At 34.9% G+C, this 21,792-nt stretch overlaps 2 protein-coding genes across 23 annotated transcripts in view; both read right to left on the bottom strand.

Moving 5' to 3' along the window:
* Positions 1-4,162: 4,162 nt before the first annotated feature.
* Positions 4,163-5,652, bottom strand: LOC127704217 (transcription intermediary factor 1-beta-like). The gene has a single exon (XM_052208165.1). It carries the CDS (start codon positions 5,618-5,620, stop codon positions 4,625-4,627), a length of 996 nt encoding a protein of 331 aa, XP_052064125.1. The 5' UTR covers positions 5,621-5,652; the 3' UTR covers positions 4,163-4,624.
* Positions 5,653-9,366: 3,714 nt separating this feature from the next.
* Positions 9,367-21,792, bottom strand: part of LOC127706416 (sulfotransferase 1A1-like) — a 139,961-nt gene continuing 127,535 nt past the window's right edge. For 11 of the 22 annotated variants that reach the window (XM_052211039.1, XM_052211040.1, XM_052211041.1 and 8 more), the window contains 4 exons: positions 15,001-15,318; positions 13,824-13,933; positions 12,778-12,955; positions 9,367-9,599 (listed from right to left, as the gene is read on the bottom strand). In XM_052211039.1, coding sequence (XP_052066999.1) covers positions 9,487-9,599; positions 12,778-12,955; positions 13,824-13,933; positions 15,001-15,318 — 719 coding nt within the window. In that variant the 3' untranslated portion in view covers positions 9,367-9,486. The other 11 variants (XM_052211025.1, XM_052211028.1, XM_052211032.1 and 8 more) reach the window with 4 other exon arrangements.

Raw genomic sequence — 21,792 nt, 5'->3', positions numbered from 1 at the left:
TATCGTAACTATATCCTTTCCGAATAAGTCTGTTTAAAGGTTTGGTTAGCTTTTGAGGTGAATGCCGACATTTTTGTGCTTTGTAAAGAATATTATCATAAAATATTGGATGTGAAATACCTGAACGTATAAGATGTCTGCATGTTGATTTATATTTACGAATGATTTCCTTGTACCGATGATAAAATTTAGTAAATGTTTTGACTAGTTTGTGATATCGATAACCCTGGTATAATAATTTTTCAGTAATACAGAGATTTCTTTCGTTGAAATTAAATACGTTTTTACATACACGAGCGAATCGAACAAGTTGAGATATATAAACACCATAAGATGGCGACAAGGGAACGTCACCATCTAAAAATGGACAATTAACAATAGGAAATGAAAAATCGTCTCTTTTATGATAAATTTTGGTAGTAAGCTTCCCGTTAAAGATAAAGATATCAAGATCGAGGAAAGGGCAGTGTTTATTGGTAGTATTAGCTTTATTTGAAGTTAGTAGTTTATTGGCAAAAATGGACTGGTGGTCTGGAACATTTTGAAATGATGAGCACTACTAATTGATTTAGTGGTTTTAAATTGAGAGTGGGTCTCAGACCTCCTTGTCTTTTCGGAACTATGAAAACTGAGCTGAAAAAAACCCAAGTTTTCTTGTCCAACAGGAACAAGTTCTATAACACTTTTTGTAACAAAACGCTTATTTCTGTTTTTAAAAATTGACTCGTGAATACCATCTCTTGGAACACGTGTCTCTCTTATATTTATACACGGCTGGCTCAAGAATTCCAGCTTTAGCCCTGCTTGTAAAGTGTCTAATACCCATTGATCTCTTGTGATCATTGTCCACTTTCTGTGAAACATTAACAAACGTGCCCCTACCTGGGGACTTATATTTTCAGTTTGTACAAATTTCTTTGAATTTACTTTCTTCGAGCTTGGAATCCTTTTGGGCCCCAGCACTTTTCCGGGAAAAATTCCCTTTTCTTGAAAAATTTCCTACGCGAAAATTATCCTTGTTAAAATTTGGGTTAAAATTACTAGTGCTAGTCCTGGCAGTTTTAGCTGTATGATGATCAGAAATATCAGTATAATCAGCTTTCCTCTTTCGATAAAACTCAGTTCTATCTTCTCGAGTAGTTTTTTGTTATAACTACCAGCATTATTATACACAGTCTGTGTCTTTCTTGCATTACGTAAATTCTCTGCTGAGGTATGTAGAGTATCAAAGTACTGTCCATTAAAAAGTTGACTGCCAAAAACAGGCAACTTCATAAACATCTTTTCTGTAGACTTACTTATGAGGTTAACATTTTTCAGAAAAAGTTTCCTTCTACTCAAAACTGAATTTGCCACGACTCTTACAGATAAATCAGCCATGCTTCTAAAGCAGTTAATCAACGCTTTACGTCCTTTAACCCTATCATCTTCACAGGTTGCTTCATCTAAAAAAAGCAAAAAGCATAGTGCCATAGGAAACGGCTCTAAAAAGTGTCCTGGCGGAATTGTCCATACGACGAAAATCATTATCTAGTTCTCTGTGAAAAGGTGGCATATTGACACCAGATTGTTTAAAGTTGCCTTTATGACTAATGGCAAGACCTTCTTCAATATTTTCATCCAATTTAGGAGGATTACAGTAAGCATTAAAATCATCCTTTTTAACCATGAAAGTCTTGTCGTCTTCTTCATTGAGATTGCCCATTTACTTGATATCTTAATACCATGAAAAAGAAATGCTATTATTTTCCCTTCAAAACTTGTGCGATTTCATAAAATATGCTTTGTGCAATTTTTTTATTTTGAGTTTTTACGATATATTGTCTGGATTGGAAAGGGGTGATTTTTGGTTAACTCCACCACATTATGTGTTGGTACCAAGTCAGGCTATCTGAACAATGTGCTGTTCGTTGTTTTTGCTTGTATGTCGGTTTGTTCAGAGGATTAGTGTGTTGGTAGTAAATGTTGTATATTGGACTGTGCAGTATCTTTGACGATTCCTGTTTTCGTATTTAATCATTTTACATCCTCCCAATCACCCCCCCCCCCCCCCTTTCCCCTGCCAAAAAAACTTTAAAAAAAAATTTACTCAGTCAAAACCTAGAAATATTCATGCATTTTTTTTCGAAAAAATAAAATTAATAATAATTTTAAAAAATATATATAGATAACCCTATATGTCGGAAAGTGTTCCTTTTATGATGAAAATTCATGTGTATTCTAATAATATATAATTGCTATTGCCCATCTTGATCCTTGGTTTTATAAAATGTGCCACTTTTGGCACTAACAAGGTTTGTGTAAAAATGGCAGATTTACCAGGTTTAAGCTGGATACATGTTTTAATAAAAGAGAAAAAAAAAACGGTGGAGTTTGCGCGAAGTTCCTAATTGTTTTTCAATTGTATCAATCCATTGTAGTTTTTTTCATTCAACATGTTCAATCTCATACAACCTACCACGCCAATTTTCATTCTCTTGGAAACCAACACAGACACTTAATGCACCTGAATCAAAATAAACCATTTTCACAAAACCAACAGTTTAATTCATGAGTCACTCCATACCATCTCACCTGTGTTGTCGGCTTTAATCTAACTAAGCTACCAATAGTAATTGGAGTGTTTATAGATTTTATCGTGGCACTAGCGCTAAATTTCAGAACACCTATATTCTTTTCAATGTCAATCTTTATTGTTTTTGCAGGCTCAAAATTAACCTTTGTTGGAAGCCCTGTAATGTCTTTTTACCTTTTTGAATTCTTATTGAAATATCCTCTTCAATTCTCTGAGTCTCTTTTAACTGCTTTTCATCAATTTCTTTCAAATATCCATCCGATATATCATTGATGACATCTATTCAAAGAACATTCTATAAAAATTTCAAAAGTAGAGAAATATGGCCTAAATTTAAAAAAATATAGAAGAGAAGATACTTCTATCTAACCTCCGTGTAGTTGTCTCATTAATAATCACACCTCATCTCTCCATTTGTAGTCTGTTTTTTCTTTGCGTGCAAAAGAAGTGAAACGTGTGTCGATGAAACACCACAAAAATCACAAAAAAAAACCAAACATAAATCATGAATGCTGAAAATCTAAGGTGTTCAACATACAACATATTTTCAAGTCAAAATTGCAGAACTTTTTTAACGATATTTACTTGTATTAATTCTATACATTTGATCTCTTTTTTCCACATTTTTAATTTACAAAAACTCAGAAAACATGAAAGTATCATAATTTTTACATGCATGTACAGTCCCTAATGCTTCAGTTGCAAGCAAAATTGCACAACATTCGAATTCTTTATTGAGATTGCCCATTTACTTGTCATCTTGATACCACGAAAATTGAATGCTATTATTTTCTTATTTTCCCTTCAGAACTTGTGCGATTTCGTTAAATATGCACTGTGCATTTTGTTATTTTGAGTTTTTTCGATACATAGTCTAGATTGGCAAAAAGGGGGGGGGGGGAGTTATTTCCATTACAATCCGTGTCTGTAACAAGTCATGCTATCTGGACAATGTGTTGTTTGTTGTTTTTGTTCGTATGTCGTTTTATTAAGAAGATTAGTGTGTTGGTAATTGATGTCGTATATTAGACTGTCCAGTATTTTTGAAGATTCCTGTTTTCTTATTTAATCATTTTTACCCACTCCCCCAAAAAGAAACTTTCAAATACTTGACTCAGTCAAAACCTGCAAATATTAATACAGTCTTCTTCTCAAATAAATAAAATTAAAATAACTAGATATCATTGAGATGGAAGCCATCTCTGTGGTCCCCGCTGTGAATAATGTGTGGTAAAAAATTTGTATCTTTATCATTGGACATGGGGTTGTCAACTGAAACCAAAGTTTTGACCTTGACCTTTGACCTAAGAATTTGTACATAAATTATGACACACCCTCTGGTGTTGGTTTATATACATGTCAAGTATAAACTTTGAAGCCATAACGGTTCTCTAGATATAGAGCGGACACAATTTGTTACGGACGGACGGACGAACGGACGGACGGAAGAGGTAAAACAGTATACCCCACTTTTTTTAAAGCGGAGGTAAAATTAAATGGTGATCTATAAAACACTTGAAATATATTAGATCCACAATGGATGTGAATCCATCAAGAGACAAACAAACAAAAAAAAAACACAAATGATATAATGCTCACTTTACATTATTTAATTCCTTCTCGCTATACATTATATACCGTAGTTTCGAAATTTGACTGATGAATATTACACGATTGGTAAAATACAAACACACATTCAGTTTTTTTTAAAATACCATTAGCACAATGACTTGTACGTACAAATTCTATAACTTTTTGCACAAGTAAAACTTAAGATGCCTGCGGATAAAATGGGTCTGATTTCAGATGATGGAGCCTATATTATAGCAGAATATAAAAATGAGATGATGTATTATGATTGCAAATAAGACAACTCTCCACAAGAGACCAAATTACACAAAAAAAACTATAGATGTTCATATATCTATCTGTGTTACCAGTAAAAGCATTAAAAATGTTAACACTTATTCACAAATATCAGGAAAAACAGTATAGTTTGCGTAAGGTCTAGAATTGTTTTTCACTGTTTTAAATGCATTAATGTTATCACTAAACATGTTCGATATGAACTAACATGCCAGACCAATTTTCTTTCTCTGGGAAAGAAACCAAGACACTTTCATCAAAATAAACACATTTCACGGAACCAACGCTACCACGATCCACTCCATGCCTGTATTTACTATGTGTGGCCGTCTTTAATCGAACTAAACTACCTATAGTAATTGGCGCATTGCACAGATTCATTATGGCACCTGCGCTTAATGTCAAAACACCTATAGTTTTTCCAATCTCATCCTCCATAGTTTTTGCGGGATCAAAATTAATCTTTGTTGGTAATTCTGTAACATCTTCCATGCTCTTTAAAGAAGGCATATTTTTATTTACTTCTATTACTGATACTAGAAATATCGTATTATTTTGTTTGCTCACAGATGTTTTTACGTTATTTATAGATTCCTTGTTCTTTATAATTTCATTTCTACGTTTGTTTATTTCCTGTTGAATTCTCAGTGTTTCTTTTAACTTCTTTTCCTCAATCTCTTTCAAATATCCATCCGATATATTATTAATAACATCAATGAGGCTCTTCCTTTTTTCGTCGATTTTTTTCTTTGCAATCTCTGTTGCATCCTTGAACTGTTCCAACGAGTTTCTAAGGACATCTACTTTCTTTTCGGCTTTATGTATGTCAGTTTCAAACGATTTGACCTTGGTGTTGAATTCTGATCTTTTTTGTGACCCAGCTTCGTCTAACAAGCAGAAATCGTGTGTCTTGTGTGATGATGTCAAGCATATACTACAAAGCAAGCAGGAACACGTATTACAGAAATAAAGGAATCTCTCATTATGTTTTTCACAAACGGGTGTTTTTTCTTCCGGGTTGATTGTATGTGCATGTTGAAAAACGTGATGTTTACATGGTTTTGTTTTTAAGTGTGAGATTTCACATATGTTACAAAAGTACTGTTCACAGTCTACACAGAACCTGCTTCCTGGGGAACTCCCACATATTTCACAAGACTTAATAGGACACTGAGCCATAATTATCCGAATAATCAATATGTACACATAGATACGCCACCTGGTGTAATCTATGAGCGTTTGATAAACATGATAAAACAAAAATAGCTTTTTCCAAAAGCTTTTCTTTAGAGCATTTTTTCGTACTATTATACAATTATACTTTACTGCAAAAAGTAAAACCCTGACGGGTTTAAATGCAAACGTAATATACACAAGAAACATACAATACATGAAAAAAATATTATAAATATGAAAAAATTTTTACATATGTGATCATATGTCTTCCACATGTTTTCATGCCAAGAAATCATCGCTAAAAATTCCGGTGGACCTCCTACGGCACACATTAGTAGTTAAAGATTTGATTTCATTCAACAAATTAATTTATGACCTGCATGTACGTGTCGCACAGCCATATACCAAATGGTCAATATTAATCATCCGTGTAATTTGCTCTATGGGATGTTTGCAAAATTTCTTGGCATGGGAGAAAGGATGAAAGACCATTCACAATTTGTCTTACATTTGTTTTTCTCTTTTTTAATTAAATAAAAAAAAAAAAAATGAAACCTCTCAAATGTAGATTTCATAAGATAAAAATATTCCCTATGGTGCCGGGGTAATCCTCTCTGTGTAAAAATATACATGAAATATTTGCCACTGCCCCTTGCCTGTTTTATGAGTTCTAACCTTGCGTTTTCTATCTGTTACATGCTAAGAAATCCTCGCTTAAAATTCCGCCGGACCTCCTACGGCAAACATTAGTAGTTACAAATTTTATTTCATTCAACAAGTTAATTTATGACCTGCATGTACGTGTCGCTTAGAACACAGCCTTATACCAAATGGTCAATATTAATCATCCGTGTAATTTGTATTATGGGATGTTTGCAAAACTTCAACGGAGGCAATTTCTTAGCATGACAAGGCTCGCAGTTTACTGGACGCTGAGCTATACCTAGAAAAACAGTTTTATACAGCAACCCCAACAGTGAAAGTTATTATAATATATGTATATATATATTTACACAAAGAATAGCTTTCTTAAAAAGCTTCGACAATTAAATCCACAGCGTTTTCAATCATTTCTGACGATTGTTGTAAAATATAGATTCCGAATTAAAAAAAGACTTATACAAATCTTCATAGAAATGAATGCAAGCTCGATTTTAGCAAGCCATTCGCCTTTCTACGTAACACTTAAAATATTTTTAGATACATTTGTTGATAGAACTAAATGAATGACTGGATTCATTACTGACTTTTTTGGGAGACCAATTTTCGTTGATTCCGTTAGTTAGTGGAAATCCACAAACTTCAATTTTTGACCATATATAAATTATCACGGACCTCGAACGTAGTTAAAGAAAACACGAAAAAAATATTTCTATTTTCAACATCAACAAAAGTTAATACCAACAAAAGTACATTGATTGGTTGAAGTTTGCTTGCAACTTTTCCGTGCATATTCAGGACGAGAAAAACTAAAAAATTACTAACATAGATATGTTATGAAAGGTAAATCAGATGACAAGAATGAAGGACGGAAATTATGAGGGAAGGGGAAACCTATCAAACCAGGTTCAATCCACAATTTTCTTCTTAATGAATATGACAGTTGTTTTCCATTCGTTTGACATTTTATAGCTTTAAGTTTTGCCATTTGTTAAGGGACTTTCAGTTTTTAATTTTCTTTGGAAATCAGGATTTTGCTATTTTACTTTTTATACAATAAATCATTATTTATTCTTTAACATGTCTCATATACTGTCCTAGTCACTTGTGTTAATTTAACGTTTTCACGCTTCCTGACACACTAAAACGATTTCTACAGACCTTTGTTGTTTTGTATACGTGTAGTTAGTAGCCAGCAACATAACATTATTTCATATAGTTAAGCTCTAAGATAGGGTAAGGTCTTTACTTTCAGTCTATATCAAATGAATATCGTTCATTTTTAACAGCGCCGGGGTATATGCAAAAAGGATATGCCTTTCTTACCCTCTCTGCCGTGGTATTTGCCAAAAAATACTCTATCCGACTGGACGCTTGTAATGTCACGATCATCAATGCGTTTTATGTCACGATCATCAATGCGTTTTGTACGTTAACATTCGGTGTAATTAAACAGATATAGCATGTTCTTGAGGGGTATTTGCGAAAAATACCAGTCTTGAGAATGAATTTCCCTCGCCTTACGGCTCGCGAAATTTAACATTCTCTCGACTGGTATTTTTCGCAAATACCCCTCCTTAACATGATATATCTGTTCATTATCCCAGTAGTTTTTAGTGTATTTTAATCCTGTGTCTGTTCACGATCATAATTCTGCTGAATCCGTTTTAATGTATCCTGGTTCCCGGTACTACGTTCCAGGTATTAGCTGACCTTTTTGAGCAATGTTATTGAAATTCATTCTTCACATTATTGACCCTGGGATTTTTTAGCAATGTAATTAGACTTCATGCTTCACATTATCGGCTCTGGATGTTTTTAGGAATGTTTTTGGACTTCAGAATTCACATTATCGGCTCTGGGCTTTTTGAGCAATGTTATTGGAGTTCATGCTTCAAGTTATCGTCTCTGGGATTTTTGAACTTTATGTTTCTAATTTTCGGCTCTGGGCTTTTTGCGCAATGATTTTGGACTTTATGCTTCGCATTATGGGCTCTTGGCTTTTAGGCAATGTTATTGGACGTCATGCTTCACATTATCGGCTTTGGGCTTTTTAGGCAATGTTATTGGACTTCATGCTTCACATTATCGGCTCTGGGCTTTTTGAGCAACGTAATTGCATATTGGGCTTCACATTACCGGCTCTGTGCTTTTTCAGCAATGATATTAGACTTCGGGCTCCACTGAAAGGGATCAGCATGGCACTGATTGGGCCCAAGACTCCAGGTAGAGGGATCCCTTGCAAGTATATAGATCATCCATATACGTAGGCTCTTGAACCCATAGCAAATGTGGATCCCTTGTTGTTACAAGAAAATACAAACGGACTTTTATGCATCAAAAACAAGGGATAACATGTCTGTTTAATAGATACTAACATTATCTATGCATCTGACCTCACTCTTTGTTCCATATACATGTATGCAAGTGGTTCCTATTACACTTACTCGAATCTATTCCATATCTTCTTTAAAGTGAAATTTATTTATTATTAATTATTTTGAACACTAAGAATTTCTACCTAATGGCATCAATAGCCTTAGGCTTAGTGGTATTTGGAATTTCTTTATGGAATACTTCTTCAATGCTCTTCAACTTCGTTTTTCATTTGACCTTCCAACTGTTTTGATTGATTGATTGCTTGGTGTTTAACGCCACTTTCAACACTATTGTGCTATTTCGTGGCGGTCAGTTTTAATTGGTGGAGGAAACCAAAGTGCCCGGGGAGAACCACCGACAATAGGAAGGAACACTGACAATCCTAGTCAATTAAGATTGGAGTCGAGTGCACCTGCCCCGTGCGAGATTCGAACTCACAACCTCAATGTTAACTAGCTAGTGTTACAGTAGTTCGACTATTTAGACCACTCGGCCAGCGAGACCCAACCAACTGTTTTGATTTGAGTGCTACTGATGATGTGTTTATAAGCCTGCTTCATTGATTGGTATGTTTACAACTACTATTTTCCTCCGACAAAAACAAGCCTGTCATTTTATTGTTAAATGGTAAAAAAAAATCATTTACGCATTGAATAAATGATTAATAAAAAGAATATATTTTGAACATGCATGAACAGTAAAAATCCATAGTCTTTTCTTTGTTTTATTGTATGAAGCAATACTTTTTCACAATTTAACTGCATTGACTTAAAAAGGTAAATTGAAACATTAAGAACGATGTGAGAATGTTGTATTAATCAATCGAATGTTTATAATGTATATTTGTAAGTGAACTTAATGTCTTTCATTCTTTCATTGTAAATTCTGTCAAATTCGTCATTATCTGCGACAGTAAAATGGTTCTTCCAGTCTCCAACTTCACCTGCAATAACAAACAATAAATAGCAACGTATCAATATATATCGACCAGATATCTATTGCTTGATAATTATTTAGCAACGCGACTAAAATGTGATATGTGCTGACTCACGCATGGACTTAAAACTAATATACCTTCTTCTTTGGAGTGGGATACAGGGGCCTTGATGGCCCACTTGTCTAAGTAGTTCATCTAAATTATCACTAGCGTGATAACACTGAGTCTGTGATATCGAACCCAGCATGTGGCAGGTGCGCTCGACTCCAATCTAAATTGTTCACGTGGCAAGGTACGTTTGACTCTAATTTAAATTGACCACGTGGCAAGGTGCGTTTGACTCGAATTTAAATTGACTGGAAATTGCTGAGTCCATACATAGCTGAGTCCCGTATTATCAAATATAGACTTTAAATGATTTATCCACTTAAATCTAGTATTACCTGATTGACTAAGCTTATACATTACTCTATATAGCACACTGCTTAATTTGTTTTGATTGACAATAAGTTTATTCCAAAAACAGACCATTTTTAAATTAATAGCTACCTCAATTGGAGTTCTGCCAAGTTCTCCATTAGACATGAAATTAGGAGTAGTGGTTCTTAACTTAAGTATATTTTTGCAAAATTGTAGGTGAATTTTTTCTATCATCTGAATGTTTTCAAACCCCCACACTTCGCACCCATAAGTCAGAATGGGAAGTATGAGGGTATCGAATAAGCTAATCTGTAAATCAACAGGTAATGATATATTGCGTATTTTTCTGTATAAACTGAATAATGCTTTTTGCGCTTGCTCGACTAATTTTTTCTTGGCTTTAACAAAAGAACCATTGTAACTTAAAATTACTCCTAAATAAGAGTAGGAATCTTCTATATCTAGATTATTGCCAAAAAGTTTAAAAATTGGGTTATGTTTGGGTTTTCTCTTGCAAAAAGTTACAACTTTCGTTTTATTCACGTTTTATTTGACCACGTGGCAAGGTGCGTTTGACTCCAATCTAAATTGACCACGTGGCAAGGTGCGTTTGACTCTAATCTAAATTGACCACGTGGCAAGGTGCGTTTGACTCCAATCTAAACTGACCACGTGGCAAGGTGCGTTTGACTCCAATCTAAATTGCTCACGTGGCAAGTTGCGTTTGACTCTAGTCTAAATTGACCACGTGGCAAGGTGCGTTTGATTCCAATCTAAATTAACTAGGTTTGCCAGTTTTCATGCCGAAGGTCCGTTGTTCGTTCAGAGTACTCCGTATTCCTCCGCCAATAAAAACTGACAGCCACGATATAACCAAGGGTGATGAAAGTGGCGTTAAAGACCAAAAACTAGTTATTGGATCGGGATATAATGATTTTAATTATTGTTACACTTTGCAAACACGATTTAAGAGAACAGTGTTAAAGCATAGTTTCTGTAAAAAACTGTAAACGAAACGTGTACTGTGTGCATTAATTAAAATGATAGGTGATCAACGATGAAATTAAAATGTTAGATACACCAATGCAATTGAAAGAAATGTGATTTAAAGAAATCAAAGTTTTATTTAAAACGACGAAAATACTGTATGTAAAATGTTATATCATATAATTCAACAAATTTGGCTTTACGGAGGACACAGACCGGCATATTCTAAGTGCATAAAAATTGGTTATTTCATCTGTTAATAACAGATGGAAAAATTACGGGAGCACGCAAAAAACGGAAGTCGGAAAACATACGACCATGACAAACGAAAGAAGACGAACAAGCATCAGGCTGTAAAAACAACACGAACAATGCATCATCATGATCGAGGGACATAAACGATAAAAAAATAACCCTTTTCAATTGAATATATGAGAGAACATAATGGTTTTGTCCGCTATGCATTATGTATAATTACAATATATCATGCAGTTTGTTTTTAATTTTACTTGCTCTTATTTAGAGCTGACAAATCAAAGCATGTTTTAATGGCACAATCATAGATTATAAGAGCATGTATCAGAGTATATTTGAAAAAAAGGAAGATATGTGGTATACTTTCAGATTACAGGCGAGAGGATTGGTTTTCCTTACATAACTATGTCTTGAAACGGAATTTGGCAGAAGATGCCAAAGGGACAATAAAACTCCTTTTGTCAAAGACAAACCGACAAAAAAATGGCAAAAATTGAAATACGACTAAAAGACAAAAGCAGACTACAAAACTTTACACAGAAAGATTAGAAATGAGCAACTTAAGCCCAATTAAAAAATATAAGCGTTTTATTCAACTTTTATTTAAATAACTACTTAACACGTAAATATGATAGAACTAGTTGTGTCTAGGACAACATTTGTACTTTAACAGTAGCCACTTCAAGTAATAATTGCTGCTGGGATATTTATATTTGATGATTTATATGATTGGTTTTACAGAAGCTGTTGGCCCTTTCTAATATACACATGTTCACATTAGTTCATCTTTGGTAAGTGTTGATCAATCCTATAATAAGTTGTCTGTTTAAAGTTCTAAGAATCCTGGTTGCTCTGACATTTGTCATATTTTTTGGCTCATACAAAAGGGGTTACTAAGATACCCTGCAAGGGAGAGCAACAGCCTATTTGTCCTGCTTGGACTTATAATTTTTTTCGCTGGTGTACGTCATTATACATAAAAAGTATAACAAGAACCACTAAACAATACTGAACGGCACAATAGACTACAACGACCATGAACACCCGACTCCTTCAAGTTATAATCAGACTTACAAACACAATCAAACACAAACGAAGAGCATATTTATAACATCCATTTATTTTTTCAGTCTGGGACAATTTATTTCAAATAACTTTCAGTGACATAAAGTTAATTTAGTGGCTCTCGGCTAATATTTTACAATAACAACTTACAGAACACACGAAAATCTATGCATATTGCAAAATAGGTTATTTGAACATACAAATTTAGACTAGAATGTTAAGCAAATTCTAAAAGAGGTAGGCCCAGAATACCGTGATTTTAAATAATTATGTCCCTTTTCAAAGGTCTACCTCCTTAAGAAACATAGATTATTTCACTTCTATGTTACACGAGTACCTAGGAAGCATTGAGGGAACCAAACTATTAAAAAGCGAATTACTGAGTTTAAGATTTATCTCCCTTATCCAACCCATTCAAACAATCTGTACATTTTATATTTACTATCAATAACTTTACCTTTTCTATACATAAATGAAAATGCTTGCTTCGGAACTCCTTCAAGAGCAGCTACTTTGGTGTTATCAGCTTTCTTTAGATTATCAAAGCAACATTTATCCACAACTTGATGTATAAAGTCGTCAGCTCTGTTAATACCTAAATACTCCACGATTTTCTTCACTTCATCAACTGGGTTCTTAATAAAAAAAAAAAGACGCATGCTATATACACATACACACTAGTTATACACATACTTGTACACATCATAGGCAAGTCATACACATACATGTACACACCATATGCAAGTAGTGATCGAAAGTCGATATTTGGGAAAATGTTATGCATGTCTTCTAAATGATACAACAGGGTGAATCTCTTTTCCATTTTAGTTGTTTTGTGTTTTAAATATTTAACTTCATGGGCGTTACCTTAACAATATGCGTGGCAGGCATGTTCGGTCAGATAATCTTTCTGTTTTAATGTTTGATTCTCAAGAGGGCTTTCGGTAGGGGCTCATAACGTTTTTTTTTTTCGATAGACGACGTTGACGGAACTACTTTTTGTAACCAACGTAAACAAAATGGCGGCGATAATAACACAAAACAGCTCGACGCTAAAAAAATATTTAAATCATCGTTAAATTTAATAATCAGAGGCGGATTTAGGGGGGCCAAGGGCCTCTCCCTCCTTTTTGTGGGAAAAATTTGGTTGATTATAAAGGGAATAACTGAAGCATGACTGGAGCGCCTCCTCTTAGGCAGTCAGTGGGCCCTACTTATGAAAATTTCTGGATCCGCCACTGACAATAAACACAAAACATTCATTTGAATCATAATGATATTTTTGTAGTTTAGTTTTCCCTACAAATGTATTTATAGATTCAAATTATTCCTATAGTGTAAAATGATATTCCTCAGATAACTTTCAGCGATACAACAACTCACGCTCAGCCAACTAACAGAAGGGTACAAATTATTACCAAATGAATTCCAACTACTTGTTAAGTTTTGTATTTTTACATCAACTAATTAACCTGTAAAATAGGTGTATTCAAAATGCCTTACAGATTTCATATCTTCGTAGTACACGTTGTGTATTGGTAAATCGGTTTGGTCATATAACATTTCTTGTAGTTTCTTGGTATAATAAAACCAGTTGTGGTTTGTGTCTGTTTCTGAAAAAAAAATAAAGATTAATTATCTACAATTATTTGAAAGAAAAGTATAATTATTGCATTGAATGTCAACAGATACCAAGGGCCAATCATAAATCAAAAGTTAAAAAAAGACGGAGACAGGAAATTATAACGTAGGCAATAGTCCACAAAACACTACAAGGAAAAATCAAAATTCAGCAGCACGTGTCCCGACATAAACATACAGTTATGCTTAGGTGCAGCAAAAGGGGTTGAGCAGTTGCGACTCCAATAATGACACCCGTCGTGGTACCTCATTAGAATATGTTTTGTAATAATCAGAAATAAGATATAATCAGTATGTTAATGTCTAACCAAAACCGTAACAACATTTATAAATTGCACTGAATGTTGCCTTTAAAACAATTATTATCCAAAGTTTGTATGCTTAAAAGGCGAGACCTAGTGGCAGAGTAGTCTTGAGTAGAGTTTATTTACAGTATCACTAGTCTGTCAACACTAAGGTTGCAAGTTCGAACCCCGCACGTGCCAGGAGCGTTCGACTTCGGCCGGCAATCCTACCTTAATTGACTAACATTTCAATTTTTCCTGACGAAGCTCGTCGGTTCTCTCAAAGAAACTCCGGCTCCTCCGCAAAAACAAAAGAGAAGAGGACTGAAAGTAGCGTTCAACACCAATATTCAATCAATTAATACATGATCAAATATGCTCTCAAACACTGACTCGGTAACATGATTTGTCAAAAAGAACTCGACAATCAATCATTAAATGCAGGACTTCGGGAATGTTCGGATAGCCGACGGAAGTTGTACATTTAGGACGTTTGCTGACTGCCATTTTAAAATAAAACAATGTCAGAACGCTAAAGGCAACAATATAATACCCAAGACTAGTACAATCATTTCTCATATACACATCAATACATATAAGAACTAATGGAATCGCTTGAACTTTAAACGTCTTCTAAAATATTATGAAAGCATCAACCGCCATGCAAACCAAACTCAGTCAAAATGTAATGATTTGAAAAAAGACACAATTGGACAACAAAAGATGGGTCACATTGTTAATGATAAAATTCTTACCTAGCTTCAACCATGATGACAGGAATTCACTAAATGTAGTTTCAGCATCAAACGACCCAAAAGCCTTCATGTGGTAAAACAAAGACACAACTGTATCTTTTGGGTTTCTCTGAACCACAATAACTTTACACTTCTTTTCAATAGCTTGCTTAGGAATATGATGTAAAAGGAGATGCGAATTGAAGACACGAGGTCTCTGCATGTCTTTGAATTCGTCAGGGTAATGAAACTCTAGCTGTCTTCTTGCTTTTGACATCTTCTCGTATTCTGTTGAACCTTTCATTAGCATATTAACGATCTCCCATGTCCAATGAGTTCCTGTCAAGAGTAATAATACAATGCGAAATGTCTATATAAATTTCTACAAAAAATAAATTTTATGTTTCAATCACTGTTAACACACAAATTAAGATTTCGCCTGTGTCATAGAAAAATATGATCATAAACTTTAACAATTGCTGAAGCCAACAACAACGACAAACTAAACAGCACGCTTTAATCCCGCATGCGCAACTATTTTCACGAAACATACACATCATATATGTGTTTGTTTTTGTCCTTCGACGACACATTTACATGTATCTTGGTATTGGTAAGAATCAGCAAAATATAGATAAACAAGTGGGGATTGGAATCTGTCTTTTGCTGAAGTCTGTAGAACTTCCTCAGACTGTTTTTCTATATTTCTATAAGTTATGTGTATCTTTAGGATGATGCATTATCTATGGAATAGAATTATAACGGAAACAAAGAATGTGTCAAAGAGATAACAACCCGACCAGGACTCGAAATCAGCTGAAGGTCATCAATGGGTCTTCAACGCAGTGAAAAATTCCAGCACACGAAGGCAAGCTTAAGCTGGCCAATAAACAATAATGTATACTAGTTTAACGAAATGGACGCCACACTCAACTTCGAAACATACAATTTAACCAAAATTAGATAGAAGACTAACAAAGGCTATCATTTCCTGAAATTTGTAGTTTATACAGTTCATTTTGAATTTTACGTCAAAAAAGAAACCCAATATATATTACTTTCCAATTAAGTAATTTTTAATTATAAATTACCTGTTTTAGCATGTGCAATTATAAATACATCGTCCTCATAAACCGGCATCTTCTGTATAAGTGGCAAGACCTCCCGGATGTCGGGTAATAAACTGCTTTCCTCCGATCCTGGTGCTAAATGTTGGATAGCATCTCCTACTTGAAGGGACTTTACTGTACTTCTTGGTGTTATGGCATACTCAATCAGTGTGTCTTTCTCTGTAATTGGTCCTGAATGATAACGTAATAATTGTCTTTTATTCAAATGTATCTTTATATAATTTCGATATTTACTATATAACGAAATGAAAGGAGTGACTCAATTTAAAGCCATTCTTGTTGGCCATGGCCTTAAGGAAACGTGTGATACAGATTCCCGTGGGCACACGACATGCGTGTAATAACTCAATCGGCAAACCCCGGCAAAGGTGTTCCAATGTGTTATAGACATAAAATGATTACAAATATTTGAGAACACACAAACGAGTAAAAATTACTTAACACAGAACAGCAAAAGATCTACATTCAACACCACAGTTTGAGTTGTTGAAAAGGGCAATTACAATCAAACTGTGAAAATAAGAACAGCGAACATGAGAACACAAGACTAATAAGACTGAAATCAGGAGTTTAGGAATTTTCCTTTGAGTCTGTCTGACGTAATAGACTTACTGATAATTAATAAATTATACTATTGTTGTTCAATGGCTGCGTCTGGTTATTTTGAAGATAATATCAATTCACAAGTGTATATTTTTGAAGAAAATACTTAGCCTTTCTTTTGCGATTCTATATAATCTGTTATGGGCATCGCTAACATGTTTAACCCCGCCACATTCTGTATGTATCTGCCTGTTCCAAGTCAGGAGCCTGCAATGCAGTGGTTGTCGTTTGTTGATGTGTTACATATTTGTTTTTCGTTCATTTTTTTGCACATAAATTAGGCCGTTAGTTTTCTCGTTTGAATTATTTTACATTTGTCATTTCGGGGCCTTTTATAGCTGACTATGCGGTATGGACTTTGCTCATTGTTAAATGCCGTATGGTGACCTATAGTTGTTCATTTCTGTGTCATTTGGTCTCTTGTGAAGAGTAGTCTCATTGACAACCATATCACATCTTCTTATTGTATATATTGCATAATATCATGTTGTCAAGCTATTTTCATGACTGTTTTTGCATGAACCCGTGGTGAAGTGTTTTCTCTTGTACTATTGCTTTTGTATGTTTTTATGCGTGTATCTTTAGTCCATAGATCGAAGTTAGAGTAAAGGTTGAGATAAACAGAAAAGTGGTTAACCCCGTCACATATCCATGTGCATGTCTCAAGTCAGTTACCTAGTCCGACTGACGGTTTTCGTGTGTTATCTTTTTTGTGGTACTTAGAACATTTGCTGAACTGAACCTGCATTAGAGCTAAATTTCCATCATCTAGGATGAGAACATAAGGGTTTTAATTCTGTAAATTTAAGATATAGTTTCGACTGACATCGAACTATATTTACGTACCTATTCTATATCGTCCTATTGGTTGATCAGTAATGTTTCTCTATAACGACCTACATTTACGTACCTATTTTATATCGTCCTACTTGTGGAGCGTACCTATTTTATATCGACCTACTGGTGGCGCGGCCATGTTTCTCTACAACGACCTACATTTACGTACCTATTTTATACCAACCTACTGATGGAGAGGCCATGTTTGTCTATAACGACTAACATTTACGTACCTATTTTATATTGTTCAACTGGTGGAGAGGGCATGTTTGTCTATAACGACCCACATTTACGTACCTATTTTATATCGTCCTCCTGGTGGAGAGACCATGTTTGACTTTAACGACGAACATTTACGTACCTATTTTATATCGTCCTACTGGTGGAGAGGCCATGTTTGTCTATAACGACTAACATTTACGTACCTATTTTATACCGACGGACTGGTGGAGCGGTCATGTTTCTCTATAACAACCTACATTCATGTACCTATTCTATATCGACCTGCTACTGATGGAGCAGCCATGTTTCTCTATAACGACATTTATGTACGTACATGTACCTATTCTATATCGACCTGCTACTGATTGAGCAGCCATGTTTCTCTATAACGACATTTATGTACGTACATGTACCTATTCTATATCGACCTACTGGTGGAGCGACCATGTTTCTCTATAACGACCTACATGTACGTACTTCTTTTTATATCGACCTACTGGTGGAGAGGCCCATTTTGTCTATAACGACCTACATGTACGTACATATTTAATATCGTCCTACTGGTGGAGCGGCCATGTTTCTCTATAACAACCTAAATTTACGTACCTATTTTATATCGTCTTACTGGTTGATTAGCTTTTTTTCTTAATAACGACCCACATTTACGTACCTATTTGATATCGTCCTACTGGTTGATCGGCCATGTTTCTCTTTAACGATCTACATTTACTTACCTATTTTATATCGACCTACATTTACGTACCTATTTTATATCGAGTGCCTGGTGGAGTGGCCATGTTTCTCTACAACGATCTACATTTACTTACCTATTTTATATCGACCTACTGGTAGAACGGCCATGTTTCTCTATAACGACCTACATTTACGTACCTATTTTATATCGTCCTACTGGTTCATTGGCAATGTTTGTCTATAACGACCTACATTTACGTACCTATTTTATTTCGACTTGCTGGTGGAGCGGCCATGTTTTTCTATGACGACCTACATGTACGTACCTATTTTATATCGTCCTACTGGTGGAGAGGCCATGTTTGTCTATAACGACCTCTATTTACGTACCTATTTTATATCGACCCACTGGTGGAGAGGCCATGTTTGTCTATAACGACCCACATTTACGTTCCTTTTTTATATCGTCCTACTGGTGGAGCGGCCATGTTTGTCTATAACGTTCTACATTTACGTACCTATTTTATATCGGCCTACTGGTGGAGCGGCCATGTTTATCTATAACGACCTACATTTACGTTCCTAGAAACATTTACGTACCTATTTTATATCGAACTACTGGTGGAGAGGCTAGGTTTTTTTCTTCAACGACCTACATTTTACGTACCTAATTTATATCGACCTACTGATGGAGAGGCCATTTTTGTCTATAACGACGCACATTTACGTACATATTTCATATCCGCCTACTGGTGGAGCGGCCAGATTTGTCAGTAACGACCTACATTTACGTACCTATTTTATATCGACCGACTGGTGGAGTGGCTATGTTTCTCTACAACGATCTACAATTACTTACCTTTTTTATATCGACCTACTGGTAGAGCGGCCATATTTCTCTATAACGACCTACATTTACGTACCTATTTTATATCGACCTACTGCGGAGCGGCAATGTTTGTCTATAACCACCCGCATTTACGTACCTATTTTATATCGGCCTACTGGTGGAGCGGCCATATTTCTCTTTAATGACCTACATTTACGTACCTATTTTATATCGTCCTACTGGTTGATTTCGCCATGTTTCTCTTTAACGACCTACATTTACATACCTATTTTATATCATCATACTGGTGGAGAGGCCATGTTTGTCTATAACGACCCACATTTACGTTCCTATTTTATATCGTCCTACTGGTGGAGCGGCCATGTTTGTCTATAACGTTCTACATTTACGTACCTATTTTATATCGGCCTACTGGTGGAGCGGCCATGTTTATCTATAACGACCTACAATTACTTTCCTTTCTTATATTAACCTACTGGTGGAGCGGCCATGTTTCTCTACAACGACCTACACTTACGTACCTTTTTTATATCTACCTACTGGTAGAGCGGCCATGTTTCTTTATAACAACCTACATTTACGTACCTATTTTATATCGACCTACTGGTGGAGAGGCCATGTTTGTCTATAACGACCTTCATTTACGTACCTTTTTTGTATCGACCTACAGGTAGAGCGGTCATGTTTCTCTATAACGACATACATTTACGTACCTATTTTATATCGACCTACTGGTGGAGCGGCCATGTTTCTCTATAACGACCTACATTTACGTACCTGTTTTATATCGACCTACTGGTGGAGCGGCCATGTTTCTCTATAACGACCTTGTTATCAAGAAATAATACCAATAAAAATATGATACAGCTTCTTCTCCACCGGCACTTGTTTGATGCTGTAACTTTCAGTACTGAAAATATACCTCAATAATATAGACTTAGTACTGATTAGTAATTCTAAACTATGGTACCATTTTAGTACCATCATTTTACAGTACGACTACTACACATTAGAATTACCCTATTTTGTACCTCGGTAGTGTAGGTATTATGAAGGTAAAAGCAAAACATAGTACTTCTTTTTTTTCACTTTTTATTTGCTGCTCTTTTTGCGAGTTTTATTAATTCTTGGGGGTATTTTTTTTTTAAATTGTAACAATGTTATTCATTTTACAATCAACCAATAAATCTTATGGGCACAGCCATTTTAAGACGATAACGTATTCGGAATTAATCATACGATTTAGTGAATAAGATTGATCCCGATTGGTCGATGTGTGCATCAGGTAATTTTTTTTTAACTAGATACTTCGTGCACTCTGCGTTATTCCAAAGGCAAAATAATACGTTTTCCTTAGCCAAACGGAACTGAGAAGTCTTTTCTACGCTGTGATGAGACAAATTTTGTAAGGGCAAAATTAATAGGCAAGGAAGATAAGGACAAATTACGTTAAGAAAAGCAACGGAAACCTATAGTGTTTGGACTAAAAAAAACGCTGTCCCAGGTTAGGGAGAGGGTTGAGCGCTTACAAATATGTTTAACCCCGCAACATTCTTTATGTGTCTGTTCCAATTCAGGGGCCTGTAGTTCAGTGGTTGTGGTTGGTTCATGTTTGTCATATTTATTTTTCGTAAATTGTTTTGTTATAAATTGTAAAAAAGAAGACGTGGTATTTTTGCCAATGAGACAACTCTTCAAAAGAGACCAAATGACACAGAAATTAACAACTATAGGTCACCGTGCGGCCTTCAACAATGACAAAGGCCATTCCGCATAGTCAGCTATAAAAGGCCCAGAAATGACAAATGTAAAACAATTCAAACGAGAAATCTAACGGCCTAATCTATGTACAAAAGAATGAACGAAAAACAAATATGTAACACAGCAACAATCGACAACCACTGAATTACAGGCTCCTGTCTTGGGACAGGCACATACATACAGAATTAACCCATTAGTTTTCTCAATTGAATTGTTTCATATTTTTCATGTCGGGGCCTCTTATAGCCGACCATGCGGTAAGGGTTTTTCTTATTGTGGAAGGCCGTACGGTTGCATATAATTGCTGACATCCACTTCATTTGAACTTTGGTGGATAGTTGTCTCATTGGCAATCATACCACATCTCCTTATTTCTATACTAATAATGTTTCTTTAATTCTAGCAAAAATTGACACTAAGTTTCTATATTTTTATACAAATAACGATTTCTCAGTTAATGACATGTCATAAAAATATTTCTTAATGACTATAAGAAACTGTACACATACATTTTATGAGTTTAACATTACAAATTTCATCAAAATCGGACCTCAAATAAGTATTCGATAGTGTTTTTAAAACAATGTGTTTGCATATGAAATAATTGGGGAATTTCGGATTGGAAAAACACTTTTGACCTAAGATTGTAGTTTGTAATAAAAAACGGTGAACACTCATTCTGTAAAAATAAGAAGTTAGTGTTTGAAAACACATGAG

This window comes from Mytilus californianus, unplaced genomic scaffold, assembly GCF_021869535.1.
Source record: "Mytilus californianus isolate M0D057914Y unplaced genomic scaffold, xbMytCali1.0.p SCAF_6, whole genome shotgun sequence".
NCBI classification, from domain to species: domain Eukaryota; kingdom Metazoa; phylum Mollusca; class Bivalvia; order Mytilida; family Mytilidae; genus Mytilus; species Mytilus californianus.
This window is presented reverse-complemented; position numbering and strand designations above follow the sequence as displayed.